Source organism: Ochlerotatus camptorhynchus, unplaced genomic scaffold, assembly GCF_037179485.1.
Source record: "Ochlerotatus camptorhynchus isolate MF236.1 unplaced genomic scaffold, CSIRO-AGI_Acam_v1.1 ptg000467l, whole genome shotgun sequence".
NCBI classification, from domain to species: Eukaryota; Metazoa; Arthropoda; class Insecta; order Diptera; family Culicidae; genus Ochlerotatus; species Ochlerotatus camptorhynchus.
The window spans coordinates 1,665,058-1,690,543 of NW_027040953.1; the positions used below are offsets into that span (position 1 = coordinate 1,665,058).

At 41.8% G+C, this 25,486-nt stretch overlaps 1 protein-coding gene across 1 annotated transcript in view; it reads right to left on the reverse strand.

The window, feature by feature from the left end:
• Window positions 1-2,869: 2,869 nt before the first annotated feature.
• The window catches only part of LOC135712288 (carbonic anhydrase-related protein 10-like), a 286,221-nt gene continuing 263,604 nt past the window's right edge, over window positions 2,870-25,486 (reverse strand). The window contains exons 4-8 of the mRNA XM_065235255.1: window positions 20,194-20,330; window positions 19,914-20,126; window positions 19,535-19,852; window positions 19,285-19,468; window positions 2,870-3,436 (exon numbers count right to left, since the gene is read on the reverse strand). Coding sequence (XP_065091327.1) covers window positions 3,414-3,436; window positions 19,285-19,468; window positions 19,535-19,852; window positions 19,914-20,126; window positions 20,194-20,330 — 875 coding nt within the window. The 3' untranslated portion in view covers window positions 2,870-3,413. The remainder of the gene's footprint in view (window positions 3,437-19,284; window positions 19,469-19,534; window positions 19,853-19,913; window positions 20,127-20,193; window positions 20,331-25,486) is intronic.

Genomic DNA, 25,486 nt, shown 5'->3' on the forward strand with positions numbered 1-25,486 from the left:
CATGGCTGATCTTCCGTGTTCTCGCCACCTTTCACGTATACAGGCCTTGAATTTTTTGGACCGATTGAGGTCTCCGTCGGAAGGTGCATCGGAAAACGTTGGGGAATGCTCGCTACGTGCCTAACTATTCGTGAAATCCATATTGAGGTGGTACACTCACTGAGCAGTGATTCCTGCATAATGGCGATTCGCAATTTCATCTCCCGCCGAGGGACGCCCAGAAGGATCGACTCCGATAGAGACAAGAACTTCATAGGGGCGTCACGTCAACTGGAAGAGGCCGCCACAGTGGTGAACGTGGACGAAGTGAACGCAACTTATTCTTCGCACGGTCAAACGAAACACATTCACAGAGGGACGATAATTTATTGCAACACCAAACACTTAACAAACTTTGTTTCTAATTTCTAGGACAGAGTATATTTGCGCGCAATTTGGTTTCCTCTTGCAAACTCAGTGGTGGCTGATGGCAAACTATATTAAAATCGTTTCTTATTCTATACTTTTCTAAGTCTATCACCGAATCCGCCGTAGTATGCAGATTGTATTGGTGAGAGAGAAAAACGAGAGAAATTTATACGATGTTACAGCATTCAGCTACTTAAACACTGGTGGCTCGTAATGAAAAAACACACTGAACCTAAACACCGACTTTTTCAGCAATTCAAAAACCCAGTGAAAAAATACTGACTCCTGTAAAATCATCTAAGTGAGTAGGCTGTAGCGTGAACGTGATATTACACATCGTCTTCGATGGCTCCAATGTTGAAAAATTATGATAAATTAATCTCGGTAAAATTTACAATTTCGGATGAGGGAAAAATAAAACAAGTTCGAACACCGTTCTTCTCAATAGCAATTTTCCTCTTTTATTTTAAACAATTGTTCATATATATATATGCACTGATTTCATCATCTCCTACATTTTGTTCAGTTGCCAGTGCAAATGAATAGCACTTAACCCCCCGCTCTTATCCCCCCCCCTCTCAATAATCTAATGCCCGTTATAATACAACGTCCTTTCACCGCAAGCAGATATGAGTCATCGCATCGCGCGTGTATAATATGGTATTTTGGTTTGTGCAAGTTTGTCGATTTAGTTGTACGTACACATCGCAGCCATAAGCCTTTTCCCAGTAATTTTCGACTAATCAATTAGGATCAGAGTTTTTGCTGTCGTTACTTAGCCGTGGTGTACCCATCCCTCCCCGATATGGTGGCCATCCAAATTTGACTAAACAATTATACATGAGATATGTTACTCAATATGTGTATGTGTAGGTTTGTTTTGCGATAGCTACGGGAATTTTGTATTCTTCTTTAATTAACTAATTTGTTTATTGACTCTCTTGCTGACTTCATTTTGCGTTTGCTTTATCATAAGTTTGATTTGTTTTGTTTTGTTTTAATTTGGATTGTTTGTTTTTTTTTTTTTTGTAATTACAAATAACTGATTCACTTTGTCTCTCAGAAGTTTCGCTTTCTACATTCTAAGCTGAGTAGGGTTTTTAATTCCATCTTTTTTTTTGGGATATGATGCTTTCCTTATGTCCAGAACAGTTTGCTTGTTTTTGATTCCTTTAAGTTGATATTTACACTTCGATTAGTGCCTTGATTGGTTTTTAGTATACTAATTTAACAGACTTTAATTTTGTTTTTCGCTTTCACCTTAAGCCTTTCAGCTGAAGCTTTTCAACCATCGCGCGTACTCAAACTCAATTTAACAAGCCAACAGGAAACTTTTGTTTTGTTTCAAACTTCAACTGCAAGCAAAACAATTGATTTAAACTTTCAACCTGAGATTTTGCGGCGCCACAATAAATGGAAAACGAGAAGCATCCCCGCAAACATCGAGTTGTTGGTGCGGTCAAGCGTCGCTACCACCAGAAAGGGACACGAAACTTAATCAAAAGTAATCTCCTGTCTAGTCGTTGCTTGCCATTGGTGGCCATCGTCTTTCATCCGGGCTGAATTTGATTGATGATCCTTAACCTCTTTCGTCCGAAGAGGGCTTTGCTTTCAATTGTTGGGGTCGCCAGATTACTCGAGGGAAGGTTTTGTGGCACCCCGGAACCAGATGACATTTATAAGGTTTGCTGGGCTGCCTGATTAATGACAGGCTGTCAACTCTTGCTTTCGACAGTGGGCGGTGCCAAAGGGCCGGGTTGACAGTAATCAACTGAGCTTGAGTGTTGTTCCAAAAGAAGAGACGTATGTGGATAGAAGTTATTTGACCACGCAGACGCTTGTAGCAATATGCTGTCAAATGGTTTGATTATTGACTTCTTGTTGTCTAAATACATAAAAAAAGAATCCCCACCCTCATTGAAGCCAGCTCCCCACCTAAGCCCGGATCATCAAAATAAAAGTTCAAACTGTGTTTTCCCACCCATCCACGCCGCAGGGTCATTTTCTCACAATTTATACTCCATCAAACTACCATGAAGCTTATTCAGTAGTACCTTGCCACCAGTTCTGCACCCGTCCTCCTGCTCTAAAACTGAGAAAAACGAAAAAGAACTAGTAGTACCACCCGTGGTATGATCCCGTCTATGTAGGAGCATCCTCTCGTTCACCTTCAGCATTTTTTTCTACTTCGTTCACTCTCCAACAAACAAGCTTTTCACAAACTGCTTCCTGCCCTCCTCATCGCCTCAGAAGCACCAGCAGCAGCTATCACCTTTTTTATAGTCTTCTCAGCTTGAAATTTATTTGCTACAATTTTCCTCCTCCCCTTCGACCATGCATCCGTCCCGCAGCATCTGCTTCTACTGCTTTGCTTCAACTACTAGCGACGACGTTGTTTTTTACATTAATATTATTTACAAATTATTTCAAACTTTTAATAGAGTTTCCTTCTTAGTCTTTTAGCTCGTCCCGCTCTCTCACCCACAGTTTTCCCCGTTTTTTCGCTTTCAACATCCCACGCTTTTCCATTTTCACCCGGATCCCCACTCAGTAGGGTGGGATGCGCACGTGATGCATTTTAAATTCAACTGCTTGCATTCGATACTTACTCACTCTCACACACACAAACACAAACACACACAATTCGAGCCAATTTGTCGAGTTGGGTGAAACAATCTTCTCCGGCGTCGGCGAACCAAACATAAACAATCCGATTGAGGCGAAAGTGGTAAATACAGCGCAGCGAAGAAACTTAACTTTCCGTTTACAGTTCAGCTGATTCTTGGAGTCTGATTATGCTTGGTTTGTAAGTTTAACTAGTTGCAGTTCTATAGCAATTTGTATTGGTATTCCGTTTATTCACTGTACAATTGGAAGCATTTTTGGATGAAGTGGTCACCTTGCGTCCGCTGGCTGTCTCTTAGCCAAACGTGACCAAACTGTCATCATCGCGTTCGTCTTCGTTTCCGTGTTCGGATCCGTTCGGATCAGACTGCTGCTGGCGTTCAGTTGTGTTTCCAACTATTAGCTGTTTTCGGGAAGACAAACAAAGTGGAAAATGGTTAGTAATAGCGAAGGAAATTTCAAACATTCAATCTCAGAAAGTTTCATAATTGACGCATTTCGCGCCAAATCGAATCGAAGCTGGCAGCACCCTCTCAGATTTCAATGAAATTTTCTGGATGTGTGGACTTTGTCTAAATAAGCACTTTTGCATACTCAGTTTTTCCAAAATTTAACTAGACTAACATTTGAGAAGGGTCAAACTTTTTCTGCCCATTTTTTTTCAAAAAAATATTTTTGAAAAATGACAACTCCTACAAAAATGTGTTGTATGGATGACTTTTAGGAAATTGTCCAAGTTTTCGAAAGAAAAAATACTGAAAAAAATTCCATTTGAGACCTACACTGAAAAAATCGATTTTCAAAATTTAAAGTCAACTAAAAAAATTACCGGGTTTTTTTTAGATAAAACTTTGCCTCAAGATAGGTAATTATGTTTACTACCTACAATCCGTCCATACATCGCAAGATGGGCACTGTTCAGGACGGTGGCAACTACGGCCGTTCAGTTTTGGCAAACGGAGTGCAGCCTTAAAACTTACGTCGTTGAAAACAAAGAACAGTACACGAAACACTCAAAAGTCTATGAACTACCATACACAGTACACAACACATTACGGTATCTCTTGCTCTAGTGAAAAGTGAAATCTAGCTAGACTCTGTACGCGGAATTGTTGAACTATCGGATAGTTAACAACACAAATAGGGACTAAAAATGTAAGTTCTGGTTAATAATCACACTATTCAATATTGAAACTAGATTACTAACATTATTTGAACTTATGTGCTACCATGAAATATTGTTAAAGTTAATGCTAATAAAACCTGTGAATTTCAGCTCGAAGCAAACTCCACCAAAATTCGAGTTTCGCTATTGGATTGTTCGAACTATTTCTTCGACTATCTCAACATGCACTTTTAAGGAAAAAAAGTTTTTCTTACAAAAACTGTTTCATGATGATTTTTTAACGTACCATTTTCACACAAAACTAAACTCAAAATCATCTCAGAATCCAATGAAGCTCAATTTGTAGTCTAATTTAAAAAAAAATCATTGCTTTGAATTTTCGTAAAATTTGTCAAACTTTATTTGTTTTTACGGATTAAATCGTATATGATGTCAAATTGAGTCGTAAACAAAGACATTTTAAAATTACACGTAGGGTTTTTGATCTAATTTCCGTCCTTCTAAGCACAACCCGCGCTTTACCTCTATTTTATGAACGAGTTTAAACAAAAAAAAAGGAATAATTCTGTCAAAGATTACTTGTAAACTTATTCATCTTCCCATCGATTGGTTTTGATAAAGAGACACAAATTGTTTTTTTTTTTTGGTAATTACTTTATTTGTACAGGCTCAATCAATCGAATAAACTTTACAGAGCCAAGTTATCATTTTCTTTATACATTATAAATGTCTTAAATCTAAAATTAAAGGATTGGAACCGATTACTCGCGGTCTTCTCGAGGTTAGTGGATGACAATTGTTTGGATTGGGAGAGGGAAAAGGATATTTGGAATATGATTTATGATTCAAAAATTTCACTATTTCTAAAACATATACTTAATCCTATCGACGTTATATCAACTCTGTAATTATACAATTATTACAGAAACAAATCTACAAAAAATACACACACACATACAAAACACAATCTAAACACAAGGTTAATCAAACTTACAATCTATGGTTAATATTCTTCAAGAAAACATATATGAGTTGCATAAACTCCAGATCGCGTCTAGCCAAAATATCCCGAACTGGAACATTAGGTTGTCTACCTCGAGCCCGAAGCGAATCGTACAACTTGGATCTGACTCCACGGTGCTCAGCACATGACCAAATAATGTGATCTGCGTCCTGGTAACCTTGTCCACATTCACAGAGATTACTGTCCCCCAGTCCAACACGGAACAAGTGAGCGCTTAGTGAATAGTGATTGGACATGAGGCGAGACATCACACGAATGAAGTCTCGACCCACCTCCAAACCTTTGAACCAAGGACACTTCGACGAGGAGTGCTTTACCGGCCTCATGGAGCGAATGGCCTCGACAGAACTGAGACTATCCGTAAACATAAAACAATGATCTGGTGCAAGTGAGGCGATCGTTTCTAGCGTATAATGTATTGCCGCCAGTTCCGCAACATATACGGAACAAGGAGCATGAAGCATTCGAGAGGCGCTATGAAATTCGTTATAAATACCAAAACCAGCGGACGCCTCTATTAGTGATCCATCTGTGAAGAACGATCTTGCGGAATCAACTTGGCCAAACTTTGCAGCGAAAATTGACGGAGCAATCATGGAACGATGATGCTCTGGGATTCCGCGAATCTCTTGCGTCATGGATAAATCAAAATGAACAGAACTGTCGAAGTCGGAGAAGCAAACACGATAGGGATTATGCTGCGAAGGGCTGACATCCTGTGTTATGTACACGTAGAACAATGACATAAAACGAGTTTGAGGGTTTAGCTCAAGAAACTTCTCAAAGTTTGCAATCACCAGTGGGTTCATAATTTCACAACGGGTGAGGAGCCTGAGGGACAATTCCGAGAACCGATCCGATAGTGGCAACATGCCCGCCAACACTTCTAGACTCATCGTATGAGTCGAGTGCATGCATCCTAACGCGATACGAAGACAACGATACTGGATACGTTCCAGTTTGATGATGTGAGTTTTAGCCGCCGACTGGAAGCAAAAACTACCGTATTCTAAAACCGATAAAATCGTTGTCCGGTACAACGTTAGAAGATCTTGCGGATGGGCTCCCCACCACGTTCCGGTTATTGTTCGGAGAAAATTAATCCTTTGTTGGCATTTCCGCTTCAGATACTCAATGTGGGATCTCCAGGTGCATTTTGAATCGAACCAGACCCCAAGATATTTGAAAGACATGGAATGAGTGATCGGCCTACCCAAAAGTTGAAGCTTCGGTTGTTCTGGGCTATGCTTCCTAGAACAAACGACCAACTCAGTTTTCTCCGTGGAGAATTCGATACCTAGCTGGATAGCCCAAGTAGACAAATTGTCTAAGGTATCCTGTAAGGGTCCTTGCAGGTCGGCCTCTCTGGGCCCTGTCATAGACACTACTCCGTCATCTACAAGTTGTCTCAACGTGCAGTTGTCCCTTAGACAATTGTCAATTTCTCTGACGTAGAAATTATACAGAAGGGGGCTTAAACATGAGCCCTGGGGGAGACCCATGTAGCTAAATCGTGAAGCTGTAGAGTTTCCATGAGAAAAGCTCATATGTTTCTCTGACAGCAAATTGTACAAAAAGTTATTAATTAATGGAGAAAGGCCACAAGCGTGGAGTTTGTCTGAAAGGACTTCAACCGATACTGAATCAAAAGCCCCCTTAATATCCAAGAAGACAGAAGCCATTTGCTCTTTCTTAGCAAAAGCTAACTGAATTTCCGAGGAAAGCAACGCGAGACAGTCGTTCGTTCCCTTGCCCCTACGGAAACCAAATTGAGTATCTGAGAGTAGGTGGTTCAACTCAACCCATTTGTCCAGGCGAAAAAGGATCATTTTCTCCAACAATTTTCGAATGCACGATAACATCGCGATGGGACGATACGAGTTGTGATCTGACGCGGGTTTTCCAGGCTTTTTAATGGCTATAACTCTCACCCGCCTCCAATCATCCGGAACAATATTAAGCTCCAGGAACTGACCAAACAAGTTCAACATGCGCCTCTTAGCGACGTCTGGGAGGTTCTTCAACAAGTCGAACTTGATCCTATCAGCCCCCGGAGCCGATTTGCGACACGAAAGGAGCGCGAGTGAGAGCTCCAGCATTGAAAAAGGCTGGCTGATCTCGTCTACCGAATTCGTCGTTTCGCGAGGAATCAACTGCGACGGCACGGAATCAGGACATACTTTTCGCGCGAACTTGAGAATCCAACTATCGGAGTACTCCTCGCTCTCGTTGTTTGAAGACCGGTTACGCATCCTTCGCACCGCATTCCAAAGCGTATTCATCGACGTTTCGCGCGATAACCCGTCCACGAATTGCCGCCAGTATCCGCGTTTCTTGGCTTTGATGAGGCTCTTGAGTTCGCGTTCAAGAGCCGAGTACGCTTCGAAATGTACGGGTGTTCCACGTTTCCGGAAAAGCTTAAACGCGTCGGACTGTTTACGATAAACCTCAGTGCATTGCTGGTCCCACCAAGGGGAAGGAGGTTTCCTATGGAAAGACGTTCCTGGAACCGGCCGAGTTTGAGCTTGAAGCGCGCTGTCTAAGATCAGATTGGAGAGGAAATTATATTCCTCCAACGGTGGAAGCCCTTCTACCGACGTTAGGGCATCTTCTATCACATTCTTGAACTTTGTCCAATCGATATTACGGGTAAGATCGTACGCGACGTTAACGGATTCCGACGGATTGAACCCACTGGCAACTGAAACTTTGATCGACAAGTGATCACTACCGTGGGGATCTTGGATCACATTCCACGTGCAATCCAACGATAATGAGTTAGAGCAAAGTGTGAGGTCTGATCTACTTCCATTCTCCATTGTTAAGAATTGTCATATTAAAGCTGTCGCAGAGGTCATATATCAAAGTAGAACGGTTGTCATCATACAGTTCCCCCCAGCCTGTACCGTGGGAATTAAAATCTCCCATAATCAACCGTGGAGTAGGAAGAACTGAACAGATATCTGAAAGTTGTTTTTGACTAATCGAAACTCGGGGAGGAATATACACAGAAGCAATACAAAGGCTCTTGCCTTTAACAAAAGCCTGACATGCGACAACTTCAATACCTGGAAATTGTGGAAGATTCACTCTATAGAAGGAATGGCACTTTTTGATCCCCAAAAGTACCCCTCCTCCACGCGAATCCTCACGATCCAGTCGAATAATGTTAAAATCATAAAAAGGAAGATCGATATCTGAAGAGAGCCAAGTTTCACAAACAGCAAATGCATCACAATCATTATTGTGAATTAAAAACTTAAAAGAATCTAATTTAGGAATGAGACTTGGACAATTCCACTATAGAACAGTGATCAAATCCCCGACCTCGTTTGGAAAATTATCCATCGAAGGAAATGATTGCTGCAATAAGGGGCCACTTCAATGTCAATTGCTTCAAGAGGGTCTTCACAGAAGGAAGCATTGCCAGAACAATGCTTTTGAGAGGATCAGAAATATTGAGGTACTTGAGAATATCGTCCACAATTTTATCAAATGAGAACAACCCGGATGAAAAAGGGGATTCTGTTCTTAAAAATGGGCCATCAGGGGTTTTGGATGTCCCCGGGAGAGATGGAAAATTCTGGTTATAATCAGTTCTGCGGAAACCAGGAGGAGTTGAAACTTCCTTTTTTCCATCACTCCTTGATTTGGGCAAGCTGATTTGGGGTTCCTTATCTGCAACTTTCCGCGAACGGATGCGTTTTCGTTTCCGTGCAGAACCTTCCCGAAAACTGAAAGAAACTCCCTCCTCAGCCAAGTCAGAGCCAGACTCGTCATCAGACAGAACAGCAAAGGGATTTTTGTCGTTGGTTGATGGTGTGGCTGTTTTTAGCATTGCTGCAAAAGACTGCCTGGAACGCTCCTTAAGAGAGTGTTCTAGTTTCTCCCCGCGTTGTTTGTACGCCGGGCACGATGAGAGACCATGAGGAGTTCCCTTACAGTACACGCATTTTGGTGCAGTGACTGTGCAGGCGCCATCCTCGTGCTTCTCCCCGCATTTGGAACAGCGTGCCTTGCTGCCACAGTGAGAGGCCGTATGTCCCAACTGTTTGCAGTATTGGCAGTTCATGACCCGAGGAACAAACAAACGCACAGGTAGCCGAAGTTTTCCCAACTCGATGTAGTGAGGAAGGGCTGAACCAGAAAAGGTCACCCGAAACCAGTCTGTGGGGGTAAAGCTCTTTTTACCCTCACTGAAAGATACTGAGTTCAGCTTCTGGACTTCCAGTATCTCAACCGTGGGAAGCAAGGGGTTCTTGAAACGGCCAACCGCTTGCTTCGCCAAGATCTCGGGGGTCAGACTCGCTTCGGTGACCACACCTTCGATCTCCACATTACGAGCTGGGATGTACACTCTATACTCGAGTGTAAAGAGCTGGGAGGCAGCAATCTCGTTAGCTTGTTTCAGGTTAGAGACGACAACGCGAAGTTTATTGTACCTCACCTTCGAGATTTCGGTCACGGCCGAGAACCGCTTCGTCAGATCATTAGTAATTTGCATTACATTCAAAGGTTTCTTTTTGGGCTGAAAGTAAACAACCCATGGGCCAGTCGAGTCTTCTGGGTAGGCTCGCGATCGGGGGCTTATCTGTCCCTGCCCATTACCAGACTGAGATGACGAAGCAGGGATGGCATCATCTGATTTCTGGGACGACAGACGTTTTCGACCCTTCTTGCTATCGCGTGGCAAAGTGGTGTCGTCTTCCGACAAAACGTCCATTTCGTCTTCCGACAAAATGTCCATTTTGCCGTACTAGTGGGAGCGAAAAACGCTCTACCACTGCAACGATAATCAAAATGACTCGGACACAATACACGAAGAAAAAAAAAATACTAACACAGAAACACAAACTTAAAATTTAACAGATGGGAGAAAGAAATAAACAAGAACAAAAACTTATCTGATAATCCTATACTACTATCACCGAGCGTTTACACAGCAGCGGAGCGACGCGCAGCTTTGATGATCTTCGATCCGCGTGTGCGGGCGGTCTTTGTTGGTGTGTGCTTGTATGAAGCTCGGCACTCAGCTGAACACACGATGATGGATGAGCGGTTTGAATGTGGAGGCAGATGCTGACACTCGATGACGATGATCCGTGTGCACAGGTATTCGTGACCACGCACCGATGGTGCGCAAAATGATTGGCGAATTGCCAAACGCAAAAACAATTTTCGATGATGCCGAAAACACACTTTCTTCTCAGAAAAAAAACTCACTTTTTGATAAATTTATCCGGAATTATGCCAGGAATCACTAAGCGAGAAAAACTGATTATTTACTTCAGATAATAGCGAGAAAACTTCCAAATTAACGGAGCGCGAAACAAGTCGACCGTACTTCTTGCTAGGACGCAGTGGTGTGAGACACAAATTGTGGAGCTATTGTTTAAAATCTAATTCTGCTTCTTGATTCTAAATTCGTTCTATGAATTTCAGTTCCGTCCTAAAGCAAACCCCACACGCATCAATATATTGACGCGAAGGGGAATTATTGACAATAATATTGATGATGTGAATTCAGAAATATTGTCAATCTCGATATATTGACGTCAATATAGCATGTATTGACAATACGATTATTGTCAATAAAAGCAATCGTGTAGGGTTCACTTAACGCATTGAAACGCCATTGGATTTTCTTTGTCCTACGGATAAACGTAGAAAAAGGGGATTCGCTAGAAGTGCTTCTTTTGTTTTGAGAACAATGAGCGTAAATATTCATACAATGCGCTCCAACAGGATTTATGTGAAATCATTGATATTATCATTGGCGTAGCTAATGGGGGTGCCAGGGGGGCCAGGCCCCCTCGAGAATTATCTAGACCCCTCCATAATTGTTGGTGTTTTTTTATTGACTCACCGGTATTTTTTCAAGCTTGTTAAATTCGATGCTACTAATTAAATTAATAAAATTGGATGACTAACAAAGATTTTCTTAAAGTCCTTTATATTGATTACTTTTGTTATGTTCTGGACTAGAAGAAACAATTTTGAGAAATTTTATTAAATCAAATCGATGGTAATAAGACGTCTTCATGCTCTACAAATTGGCCATGAGCCCTGGGATTTTTCTTTAACTTGTGGGAAATTCGTAAAACTTCAAATAGACGTTCAGGGAAGATCGTAGGAATTAAGTAAACTTGGTAGAAATTCTGGAAACTTCATAGACCTTCAGAAAAAAATTTGTAGAAAAAAGGAACTTGGAAAGTTCTGAAAACTGCGTAGAAGTAGAGAATTCATTTAAATTTGAGGAGCTTCTAAGAAGTTTCAGGAACACTATTTTATTTTAGAGAAGCTCATTATTGATCGGGAGCCTCTACATAATTTCAGGTTTTTCAAAGCCTCATGGACTTGGAATAGTTGTGGAAATAACGTAAAAATTCAAGAAATTTTGTTCATGTTCGCGGAAAATCAACGGGAAACGTAGAAGTTTTCGTAGCCCTTTGAGGAGCTGCGTAAAATTTCAAGTAAGTGTAAGGAATTTTGTTCAGGGAATTTTGCAAAAGATCTAAAAATAGATCAATAAACTTCTAAGAACTTCAGGGATCTTCGTTTCAGTTTGGGGAATTTCGTTGCCGTTTCCCATTGATCTTACTCCAAAAAAGCTCCATGAGCTTCTTGGAGGTTTTGGGAACATCGCTAAATTTCAAGGAACTTTCTATGTGTTCAAGAATATTGGTAGATATATTAGGTGTCTTTTCAGAAGTGCAAAGATGTTCAGAGATCTTTGTAAAATTATTAGAGATGGAAAAAATATGGAATTTGGAATAAATTCAGGGAACTTCGTTGAGGAAATTTTGGAAAACCTTTGGGGGGTTTTGTAGGTGTTCACTGGAAACGTTTCAAAAGTTAAACGATATTCTTTCAGACATCCTTCCTAGACAGCAGGAAATATTCGAAAGATCTTCATATAGTCGAAGATATTAGTAAAATTTTGGCAGAACCTAATGCGTATAAATTTCTTTCTTTTCGCTGAATTGTATGCCCGGAATTCAGCTGCCGGATCGTTTGCATGGATTAGCTCAAAAAAAAAGGGTTTAACTGCAACTACCTTAATTTAAAATATTAAAAATATCTCAACTTTTGTAAAAATAAGTTAAATTACTATCTAGTTATAAACAGGGACACAATCATTCAAGTTTCGAGTTCATTCCTTTCGATTACAAATATAGTTAAATCTTGATTTTTTATATAACTCCGAATGTTAGTTAGTCCGATGCATCAAATAAAAAATTTTCCTGGATAAATGCTTTATTACTTTTTTTTTCTCTTCAAATATCAGAATCCGGTATCTTAAAAACCTGATGAAATTAAATGCTCAATGCTATATTATTAGTCACGAAAAAAAAAATGTACTAAAAAATAAGTTGTCTGGACGCAATTTGAGTGAGTTTTTATTTAACCGTAGTTTTGCATAATTTAAAAAAGTGCAGCAGGATCAAGGACTTCTCCAACAATGCACCGTTGGGCGGAGGTATTTTTAAAAAAATCGAAAAAGAAATTTGCTCATATTTTCCACGATCAAATGACGAATCGAATCGATCAAACACGACCATCTCTGATTTGCATGAAACTTTGCTTGCTTGCCCTTATCATTCGCAGTTTTGCTAAAACTTGACCATTTTGGATCATGTATTTTTTCGACTATGACATTTACCAATGAAACATTGACGATTCGTCATTTGGTATGGAGCTGTTCAATACGGGAAATTTAATATCACTGCAACTGTCTGGAACGAAAACATTAGAAGACTTGAGTGCCGATTGGTTCAAAACCGCGAAAATGCTCAACTTTACCGTCACTCCGCGTGGTGATCAAGTGTGCTATGCGCGCTGCAAACAGACGTCAATAACAACGCACGGTGGGGTTGAATTTGTGTATTACGCAACCGTTAATTAACGACCCAACATGATGTGTGTAGTACGAAATTGCGACAAAGCTAAACAAGATAGAAAGTTGGTTTCAAAAACAGAGTTGTAGAGCGCATTAATAGGCATCTTTTGGTTAGACAAAACAATACACTTTGTTATGTGTTTTTTTAATAATAAGGGAAAACCCATAGGAAAACACAAGTTTGCAGCTAACTTAAAGTAGAAGTGCAAGACCATGCTGTAGGTGGCTGTGTTCAATTCCCTGTCCGGTCTAGGAATTTTTCGGGTTGGAAAATTTCTCGACTTCCCTGGGCATAGAGTATGATTGTATATGCCACACAATTATACTAATGCTAAAATGGTACAGGCATCGAAAGCTCTCAATTAATAACTGTGGAAGTGCATCTAGAACATTAAGTTAGAGAGCACGCATTAAGCTAATATGCGATATGCAATAAGCTTGACATGCGAAGAAGAAGAAGAAGTTCAATAACTCAGTAATGTTTGAGATTTTATCATATGCGTAGAAATTTTTTTTACTTCAAATATGATCTTCTATTGCCCCTTAAATAATTATCATCCTATATAATAAATGTTATTTGTTAACTGCAGCAGGAGCTTGTGTTCTGTGTAGGAATAGGAATTTGAACGGGTTTCTCTCTGTTTATACTCTTTAGTATCACTATGATTGCCCTGCAAAAGAACCTTTTGATGTGAATTTTCTGTGAGCTCATGTTCTGAAATTTAACTCTTTTGAAAAATATTGGTCAAAAAGGGCCGATGGTAGACCAGGTTTAAAGCCTTTGGAAGATGATGATGACGTGTAGGCAGCTGGATCAGCAAATCGGACCGGACAATCCCATATTCTTCGGGTCAATGATTGGGCACTCGCAAGAGTCTCGGCCCGGCTGCTGCTAGACAGGGTTTGAACTGGTGTCTGTGACAGGTTGGAAGGTCACTGAATATCAGTGTTCACCCAGCTAACTACTACTATTTACTACTTTTCCAATAGTTTCTTGTTTAAAATCAACCGTTGCATTAATATCGATGCGTAGAAATATTTCTGATCTATTGGCGATAAAATCATTGAAATTGGTCCAGGGGCAGCTGAGTTATTAACGTTCAAAATCTTCCATAATTTCGTTACATATTGTATTTCCGGTTTTCACAAAGTGTACCCCCATAAAGAAGTCACAGACGTAGTATTTCCAAAATACCACTGACAGAAAGCAATCTGACTGGATCAGTTCAATAGATTGATATGTGAAGAGTAAGATATTGAACTTTAAAATTGGAATGCGATATATTTCAATCTTAGAGATTCTTGGATATTTGAAAATTTTCAAAATACTTAAGCTGAATCTTGGATACCTCGAAGGAATTGTGATTGTGATTGGAATAATAATAAGAAAGTCTTCTGATGAGAATTTATGAGGATCTCTAAATCGAGTTTATGCGGAATTCTGATACATAACAATCAATTCTGAGAAGAAATCCAAGCGAATCAAATCCTAATTATAGCTTTAAATAGGATCTGAAGAAGATAAACATTTTAAGGATTATTTCATGGGATTTTAGGAGTCAACTCTAAGAAATATTCCAAATATAGTTCCAAAGAAGAGTTTCAAGAGAATTTAGAGAACAAATCCAAAAGAACTTAAAAACTACTTTAAAGAAAATCCTGATGAGTATTTCATGGTTTTTATTGAAAAACAATCTAAGATAATGTGAGAGTAAGATTCCAGTACCATTCTGATAAAATTGGCATGTCAACTTTAAGGGACACGGAAATTTCCATAGGGTATTGAGTTGAGGTGAGGTGAATTGAGGTAAGGTAAGGAGAAGTAAGGCGAAGTGTGGTGAGGTGTGGTTAGGTGAGGTGAAGTTAGTTGAAGTTAAATGAGGAGAGGTTAGGAGGATTTAAGTGAGGGGAAGTTACATGAGGTGAGTTGAAGTGAGATGAGTTGAGGTAAGAAGAATGGAGGTGAGGTGAAGCGATTTGGGGTGAGTGAGGTGTGGCGAATTGTGGTAAGGTGTGGAGAAGTGAGCGGAAATGAGACGAGATGACATGAGATGTGGTTAGAAAAATTGAGCAGAAGTGAAGAGAGGTGGGCTGAGTGAGATGAAGCGAATTGAGTTGAGGTAAGTTGATGTGAGGTGAAGTGATACGAGGTGAGATGAGGTAAGATGAGATGAGATAAGTGTGGTAGATAGAGTTGAGCAAGAAATAATAATAATAATAAGTGTGGGTAATTCTTGTTCAAATATGAGGTGAGGTAATATAAGAAACGATGTGATGAGATGAAATACATTGAGTTGAGTAGAGGTGATATGAGGTAAGGTGAGGTGAGGAGTGTTAAGATGAAGTGATTTACTTTTGTGCCTGTAACTTCAAACGGGTTGGTTGAATCTTCAAGATGCAAACATAAAAATTGTTGGAAATTCTAGGCAATTGCTCAAAAACATTAGCCACCGATGGCACAACACGACAAACATATGAAAAGGCTTGTTCACATGAAAAATCATATTTTCCAAATTTACAAATTTATTTTCTAAATATCTCGAAAATGAAATTTAGAAAGATGATCACCGTGAGCATTTTTGTTCCAAAAGACATCATAAATCGTTTTTTTTTCCTTGATTTATTTTCCGTCTATATTGTTTTCCGTGATGAGCACCAATGCTGCCGACGCCAGGGAGGCAACTCTCACACCTGGACCCTACCTATCGACCCATCAGCTCACGAACCGGGGACCAACGGCTTTACTTCCCTTCCGAAGGAACGCGTGATTGAACCCAGACCTGCTGGGGTGAGAGGTAATCACGCTTACCACAATACCACCGCTAACCATCTTCTGCTTCATCTTCATCCATTTTCACTCCATCTTCTTCGATTTCCTCTAGGTCTGTATTGCCATTCAGCATCTTCTTCATTCGTCCGAAATAGATTAGACACGTACCAACTCATCAATTTTGTACGCGGGTTCGTGGCTAGGATAAATATTTTCCGCGAACACGGCGGCAGATGTCAGTTTTGTACTTTGATAAGAAATTTCTTTGTATGATCATTCATGTCGGTTTGTCGGTGCTTGAGCAACTTACATCGTAACCGACAGATCTAAGTGAGAGAGAGAACGTACTAAGATAGTTTTTTTTTCACGACGTAAATGAAAGATGACTGTCTTCATACGGAATTTGTCATGCGCTGTTTGGAGTGCGACGAAGATAGTAATAGAATATTTTTCATGATTGACTTTGCTCTCTCTACGTTTTTGCAAGACAGCCCTGCCCACAGTATTCACATGTTCAGTAGAAACTCGTGCGTAAACCTAGTATGACCTATGCGCAGACGAGTAAGTAAGCGTTGATCGGCAGAACTGTACTGATCGATCCACTTCTTCGTTTCCCCTTTGACCTCCTTCAGTTTGACATCTTCCCATTGCTGACGAAAGACTTGGTTCATGTTATTGATGGCAGCATTCCTTGGAACAGCGATGTTGTTTGGTGGACTGTTTCGTGCTTCTGCTTCTGCTTCTTCGTTACCGCGGATTCTGGCATGACCAGGGATCCAACAAAGGTGCGAATAAGTGCTCGATTTCCTGGATCCACGGATGCTGCAATCTTCCACTCTCTATGGTTGAAAGACTACACTGTGACGGAAGACCTATTGCTTGCTGAATGATGTTGCCAAATACACCTGCTCCAACTATGTTCTCGCACTTAGAGCCATGGCTGCAGCCGTATAAATGGCCATAGCACAGTAAAACCAGTTTGCCAGCAACTCCTGCACGATGGGACTCACTGTATTCGGGAGATCCCTAGCTTTCACCTGCCGTTTCACATACCAAACAATATGCGGTTTGGGTTCATACTCGCGATGTTTGGGAGCTCCACATCAACCATCTCAGGCGATAGGACGCTCGTTCCATAACTGAAAGATTGATATTCCTGGAATCTTTCTCCATCAAACAAATTTCGAACACGAATTATAGCGTGCAGAACTATTAGATCGATCCGCAATGTGCCTGCTTTAGCCATGATCGCTGGAATCGAACCAGACCATCCGGTTGTAGATGGGTGCAAGAGTCTGCACCACCGAATCTTGTGCTCTACTGACGAGCCCGATACCGTAGATAAGTCGCGATGTGACGATTGTCGATGCCCCAATCATCTTCAAGATCCGCAGCCTACAGTCGCACGTGGTTTTGACTATCTTGCAATGGTGTTTGAAGTACAGTGACCGGTTAAGGTTGACGCCAAGAACATTCAGTTGATTCGTCCTCGGTACAGCTGCACGGTCGATGAAGATATCGTTGCTGGATTCTCGACGGTTTTCGCCCACTTGTCAACAGCTTTCCCAGCAGCCTGTAGATCTCGATGTATAGGACGCTCCTTATTCCTCCGTACCACCAGCAAAATATTGTCCGCATACAGAAGCACGGTGACAGAATGCGGCACCACTCTGAAAATCGGCTGCATCGCAATAAGGAATAACGTAACGGACAACACGGACCCTCGCTGGACTCCGTTCTCCAATGACATTTCACCCGATAAATGTTCTTCCACGTTCACCCGGAAAGACCTGTTGAACACGCACCCACCGATCTGCCACTTCCGCAAGCGATCAAGCGATCAAGCGATGCTATCCAGCAGTGTTCGTCCCGATTTGGCAATGACCTTTCCAACTCGGCCAAGTATGTATCAACGCCTCTCGTCCAGTCGTTCATTCGATTCCAACTCAGTCCTCAATCTGCGGTTTACGATACGTTCGAACAACTTTGCGATACAGTTGGTCAAAGTGATAGGCCGGAAAGCAGCAGGTCCAGATTCAGAACAGTTTGGCTTCGGAATCGGCACTGTTATTCCGGGTAAACGTCACTACGCCAGAGTCTGTTTAGAAGCTGCAACAGTCGCGATGCCAGGAAGCAAATCCACACGATCCCGTTCCGCTCTTTCCTTCGCTGTTTGAATCAGTTGAGGATAGCTTGAGGTTGCCGATCTCTCACAGTAGTGCTTCTCCGGGTAGCCATCGGGTCGCTTGACAACCGCCTTGCTGTATTGTTGTTTGCCTCTCAGGGTGTTCATCGTCCGCCACATTTCTGCCGTTGTGCTGCTATGTGATATTTTTCCGACAAAGTCCTCCCACGAATGTTCCTTAGCTTCCTTCACTGCCTTCTTAGCCGCTGCCTTCGCTTCCTGGAACTGCTTCAAAACATCCGCTGTGTCAGATCCTGTTGTTCTGCTGCGCTTCAGTGCTCTCAGAAGTTTACGACGCCGCTTAATCGCCGTTTTCACTTCTGGGAACCACAACGGTACCGATTTGGGACCATCTCGTCCTGATGTTCAAGGAACGCTAGCGTTTGCTGCTGATAATATCCAATCGACAAACTTATCAACGCCAATCTCGTCATCCGGTTTGATGCTGCTGAAAGTCAGTCGTTCGAACGATGTCCAATCCAATTGGCCGTATAGCCGTCTTCTCCGTTTCGTGGTGACCTGTGAGCATTCAGGTGAAGAGACGGTGCTTGGAAAGTGTCCGCTGCTGTGTGTGCTAGTACCTCCGAACTGATCGATAGATCTATGGTAGAAGATGAACTAGTTGCTGGATCAACCCGTGTGTGCGATCCGTCGTTCAAGATTATCAGCTGTTCCTTCAGTGTTTTTTCAGCGATGTAGCGGCCGACCGCATTCGATGCTGAAGAACCCCAGGCGAGGTGGTGCGCATTGAAGTCGCCAAGTACCAACATTGACGTGAGCAGACGGTCCAAGAAATCATTTAGTTCTGTTGGGCACAGTTGCTGAAATTCGTAGGTCGGCGTCGGAAGATGGATGCGAACTGTAATGGCTTGAATATCATAATCGATAACAATGCGCTTGAATGGAACTCTCTCACGGATGGCAATAATAATTTCCTAACACTTCACTTCTTTCTATGATGCTTAGTTCATGAGTTATATATTTCCAAAGTACGTGATGTTCATGAATTTCAGCTAAAATGTTGAACATTGGTACTGCTTTCACTAAGTGTCTATTCGTTCCAGACATGGCAGGTTAAATATTTAAGAGACTATCCACTTCTGTAGAATACATCATCGGAAAAGTGTCATCTTTTTTCCAACTGAGACTTGAGTTTTTTCCACGTAAATGTCTCCTTGAGTTTTTCGGAAACCATCGAAAAGTCCCCAAATTAACCACCCGAACCACCCGACCCAACCCAACCTACCTTTATAGTGAACGTCCTTGTACATAGTTGGACATATTTTTCCCCCCTTTTCCTGTTTATTTCGAAAGTCAATGTTCGTCCGCACGGGACGATGCAGCAGCGGTTGCGGTGGCCGGAAGTTGTTCCCCAGCGGTGCCTTCGGGTGGTCAATGGCACCCTGCATCAGCCTCCGGAATCCATGGAGCTGCATGTGAGAATGGTAAATCGAGTGAATCCTCTGAAAAAGTTCAACCAAAGTCCACGCAATTACCTGCTGCTTGGTGATGTAGATCGGTTTGTTCATCACAATCCAGGTGACCGTCTCGTGGCACGCCGGTGCCGTCGTTGAGCCTTCGTAAGTCATATAGTGCTCCGTGTCCGGCAGGAGATCTCTCACCGAGAGCCTCCGAATGGGTACCGTTGCCCCACCGAATCGGATCTTATCTAGCTGGTCTGTTAGCATTCGCAGCTCCGGACTGGAAAGATCGCCCAGCTGGACCAGAATGGCAACGCCGACGATTCCCTGCGCCCGGAAAACCGCATCGCTAAAGTTGGCGTACAGTTGCGAGTTGTAGCCGAAGATTTGAATCTGAAATGAAAATAAATGTCTTACATATTGGTGGATTGGTTGCGAGTAAAGTCGGACTAACCTCCGCTGGGAAGGTGTAGCCTTCCACGCTGTGCTCGGAGCCGAACTGATCGTGAAGTCCGTAGTGGACGTGAATCTCATGGAAGCGATACCGATAGGACAGGGGTCCTCCGGTTAGGTTCACCGGCACCTGCAGTATCCCACTGGAGGGCGCCGTCTCGTTGTTGACCGTGAAGATTACGCTGTGTCCGGTGTTGGCTATCGATCCACTCACCTGAAAGTGGTATGGTTTAATTTTTTTATTTAATTCAATCCCCATTTAAAGGCGGAATCGTACTCACTCGGTGTTTGTCGATATGCACGGGTCGTAGGTTTGGATCGAACAGAAGCCGCTGTGGTTCCAGGTTCACCGGACTCTGCCGGCGGCCTTTGTTGCACAGGGACCATTCCGGGTTGATTAGGCCCCAGAAGGCTGGACCTGGAGTATAATGAGAGAAAGGAGAGAGAAATCCATTAGCGTCTGAAGGCAATCAGATTGCCTTGAGAATTATCGATTCGCGATTGCGAGGTGAATTTTTGTTACGTCATGATACAATATCAGGTTGATGGGCAACTGATGGCGGAAGTGGTATCAATAGCGTGATGAGAAATGTGGCGTCATGATGTTGTTTGATACTTAATCTTCGTAGGCTGCCTGTCTGCAACATTGCAAAACATCAGCGATGTTTTGTGAGAGCTGATATTCGTGCTCTTGAAATGTTGAGGTGGTAATGAAATTAATCAGAAGAAAAAAATGCACTCACAAAAACGGGGTGCACAATTTTGCACCAATATTATGCAACATTTCGTAGTTGATCGGGAATATCTCCATTAGAAAGTTGACGGAGAGAATCGATCAAAGCAGATAGGATCTTTTGAATTCGACAGTGAGCATGAACGCGATGATCGATTCTCTTCGTCAATTTTCTCTTTTGTAATAATTCGCTAGAATTAACGTTTCCCGGTGCGTTTGCTGTTACAACTCTGCATTGAACAAATTCTAGTTTTTCAATTCTCATGTGATTTGATGTGTCGCATGATGAGTTTGCAATCTTCAGAACCAGTTGACCGAATCCAATAGAATTCAGTAGCGTTTAGTGGGACCACAGTACCTTTCCTTTGGCGCTAGTTGTGTCCACTTCGGTATAACGGTTGCTGAGAAACATGAGTGTACTTATTTCATTACACACCTGCACTCACACACACATGCATTTTCCGATATCGTCGAATTGATTGGTATGAAACACTCGGTCTCGGATCGAAAGTCGGTTTTCCAAGCGGTATACCCTTCTTTGTAAAAATGGTAAAACAACAGAAAAATCCTCCAGAACAGAACCCAAGTAACAGTTTGCGTTTTACGATGGTTCTGTGGAGCATGATTTAGACTTGTCGAATGCGTACACGATTTAGACTTCTAGAAAACCACGTTCAAACTTGCAATGTTAGTTGGGAAGCTTCCACAAAAATGTCCATCAGATAATTCAGATGTTCCCTGCCTGATCCTTAGCTTGCGACAACGTTGCCGGCAGCAACAGCAGCACTGGTAGCGCAATAGAGCTGGAACTCCACCAGTATCGTTTCGTATCGTACCGTTCTCGTTTCAGAGACAATCGAGCAAATAAATCGGTTTGTTTTGCAGAAGAAATCCCAACACCGAAAGAAAACAAAACAAAAGTTGAGTGGGACATCTGTCAAACTGGTTTGAAACAGTGCTTGCATTGATCTAATTCAGTTCAAAATAGATCGAGAATTGTACTGGTTTTCAAAAAATACATTTTATAACTAGTCTAAACAAAATGCAGACCACCAGTGCAAGGGATTGGTCTGGAGCTGTCCCAAAAATTTAGACCAAACCAGCCAATTAGACCGCCGTTATGGATTCCCTCAGTCTTCATACTTAAGCCCGGTTTTGACTAAAAGCCCTCTAGTTAAAGTATGGACGACTGTCACCACAAAACTGAAAAAAGCTGTTCCAATTTAGCAAAGCGGTGCATTTTGACGGTTCGATTGGAACAAGTTTTGACAAACGTCCGTACTTTTACAGTAGGGCTTTAGTTTAGACTAATAATTTCAGAAATACGTCTCTTGATAACAGAAGGCAGAAGTTCGGAATCCGATGGCGAACCGTTTGTGCATAGTAAAGGTACCGCTCGATGGTAGAAAGTGATCACAAAGTTTTTTTCCGGCCTCAGAGCAGAAGAGTGAGTCTCGGTCGAGTTTCGTTTGCGTGCATTGCGAGGAAGGCGAAGGAAAAAACTACAAGGGACAGCCCTACCCAAGTAACAATTCAAGCTGAACATTAAGCACAGAAGCTGATTATTGGTTGATTTAAGGTGTACAAAGCTGATAAACATCAGGCTGAATATATAGTTGATAAGTAGTGCATAGTATCCCCATAATCCAACCTCAATAGGTTAGCTGATCCAAAGATTATTTAAGCTTAGCACAACTCCACAAATCAGCAATGCGTTACACATATTTAGATAGCTTGATTTGTTAAATGTCGTCAGTGTCTGTGTCACTCGTTGCATGTCCGGCATTTTAGTTCTACCTTTCTAATCACAAGCTGTGGCAGCAGTAGAGACAAAGATGAGGAGATTTGTAGGAATAGTTCCAGGTACTTCTGTGTTTTGACTGTTCACCACTTTATATTGCACTGAATTTTCAGACCGCTTTCCAAAACTATTACTCAATTATGGCACTAAAATAGCATCCAAATGACCATCAAAATAAATCGCGTGATTGTATCACCATTGTGCTAAGTGCACTTGAAAATGAGAGGAATGTTCAACTAATACTCTTCGGGTTGCTGTTATTCAACTTAAATTTGACGTGCTTCAAGTTAATGATCATACCTTTTACCACAGATATGCCTAAATGGTCCAGTAGGTATGGTTGACGCCTATTGTAGAAACGTCTGGTTCGGTCCGAGGTACAACTGATAATGAATATTTATTCTCATGCTTTAAGGTTGTTACAAAACCAATGGTTGCTTAGATCCTACATTCCCTCCTTAAGTTTAATATTTTAAAAATTTAATATATTCAAAGTTTATAATCTGCTAAGTACTTAGGTACATGTTTCGAGCGCTTGCTGGTAGCTCGGCTAGTCTCAAGGGCGTTTTCGACCATCGCATCGTGAGACCATCTGAGGTTCCGTAGTAGTTTGGCTGGTAGAGGGTTGTTCCGTTGGATTCGTAGTACGTTCAGCAGCAGTTGGAATGGCTGGTCCCATGTCATCTTCTTCTTGTGTGCCCTCAGAGGTTTTATGATTATCTGCGTCATTCTCCTGTTTCATCATGGGATTCGCATTTAGGATTCGTTTGGTGTGGTTCACGTGTCGATTGGAGATCACACTGCATTTAATGTTCTTCAAGTGGAGCCGTGATCCGTCGCGTTGTATCACAAGATGAGGTTCGGGGTTGAAAGTGGTTGTTAGCTTATTTTTCTTGACAAAATTTTTCACAATCACATAATCGCCAACATCGATATTGCATTGCTTAGCTCTCCTTTTTGAATCCCCATACATTCTTCCTTTTTCTTTCGCCTTCCTATCGTTTTCTCTTGCTTCAGTTTCATTGACTGGTCTTGAGTTTCCTGGTATTTTATCCCGAATGTTCCACCCAAACATCAATTCCGACGGTGAAAACTTTGTTATGCTGTGAGGTGTTGCTCGGTAAGAGTGAAGAAAATCTTGTAGATCATACCGCCAATTACGTCCCATAGTACAGCTTATTTTCAAGGTCTTCAATAAATGCCTCTCGACCAATCCATTTTGAAAAGCTGCATAAGGAACTGTATGCTTGATTGAGATTGCATTTGTATGACAAAAATTCAAGAATTCTGCTGAAGAAAATGGCTGACCATTATCGCAAACAACTTCAATAGGATAGCCGAACCTTGCAAAAATTTCCCTCATTTTAGTGACTGTTACTTTTGCTGTCATTGAAGTAAGTATAGCAACTTCAACGTACCGGGAGTAGTAGTCTGTCGCTGCAAGCAAATGGTAACCGCCAGGAATTTCCATGAAATCCACCGCTATTTTCTTCCACGGTCCGTTAGGCATCTCGGTTCTTGTTATAGGAAGTGTATCAGGTTCTGATACAAGCGTACATCCTGTGCAAGATTGGACGAATTTCTCTACCATAGAGTCCATCCTAGTCCACCATACTTTAGATCGTAGTCGACGTTTCATTGCTGCAATTCCAAGGTGAGGTTCGTGTGCAAGCTTCAAAATTTGGGTTTGTAGGATTCGAGGAATTACAATTCTTTGATGAAAACAGCAGCGGGAAAAGTGTCCCACTTGACCACAACTTCTGCATTAGAGTGATTTGGCTGGACACGATGGATCTTTCGAATCATGTCTGCCATTGCATCGGAAACATCTGAACCGCCTTGGTCCTCCGAGTTTGGAGCGTACCTTCAAAATTGACTCTTCATTGGCCTCCGTTTCGACAGCGCTGACTTTTTGTAAGTTTCCGTTCCGATTGTCCAAATCGCTCATCTGTATTTGAACAGACTCGTGGGTACGACCGATCGCTACGATCTCCTTGAAGTTAAAGTCTTTTTCCAGGCACTTCCTCTTCAGACTCACATCCGTTGTAGTTGTAATAATTTGGTCAGCTACCATGCTTTCCAGCTGATCTCCAAAATCACAGTAGGCTGCCTGCTTTTTCAGTCTGATGACAAAAGTGTCAAACTTTTCACCTACAGCTGGTTTCATCTCGCGGAACTTCTGACGTTCGAACGTTTTCGAGAGTCTCGGTACAAAGTAATCGTCCAACATTGACATGGCAATGTGGTACCGGTTCTCCATAGCGTGTGATTCGTCAACATGAACTTGCTTGACCACTTTCCGGATGTCTGGTCCACCGAACATCATCAGGGATTTGAATTTTTCCTCCTGATTGTCAACGTCTTTCCATGCTAGGTATGCTTCAAAATGTTCACGCCACTTCTCCCAGCGGGCAGACACTGGTCCGTCGGCATCTTCGGTAAACGGAGGGATCAACTGGTTTACCTAGAAAACACGCATTTTAAGGTACTTTACGAGCTACACTACGTCTGTGACGTATTTTTATCAAAATTCATGTGATCTGCGTACTACACAAAACTCAGGTTCCGCACTGAAATACATATACACAGTACCACTCTGCGTACTTCATCCCAAATGTTGGGTTCCGCATTTAACATTCTCTAAGTTCAGATTTACTGCGTACTACATCCGTAAACGTCGGATTCCGCTTAAAATATCTCATATTTTCCTGCGTACTTCATTCCAAACGAAAGGTTCCATCCTCGTAGCCAAAATGTAGAAACGTCTGGTTCGGTCCGAGGTACAACTGATAATGAATATTTATTCTCATGCTTTAAGGTTGTTACAAAACCAATGGTTGCTTAGATCCTACACCTATGAATCAGTGACTTCCGTTTCGAATCCCAAAATGCGTAGGTAATTTTTAGAATTATATTAATAATATAAATATGTTAATCCAATCACTCAGCAACAAGTTAAAGCATGGAACTGCTTTAAATGCATAAGATATGCAGCGGTCTTCCATTATTATTTTTGAAATAAAACTAGAAGGCTTAACAA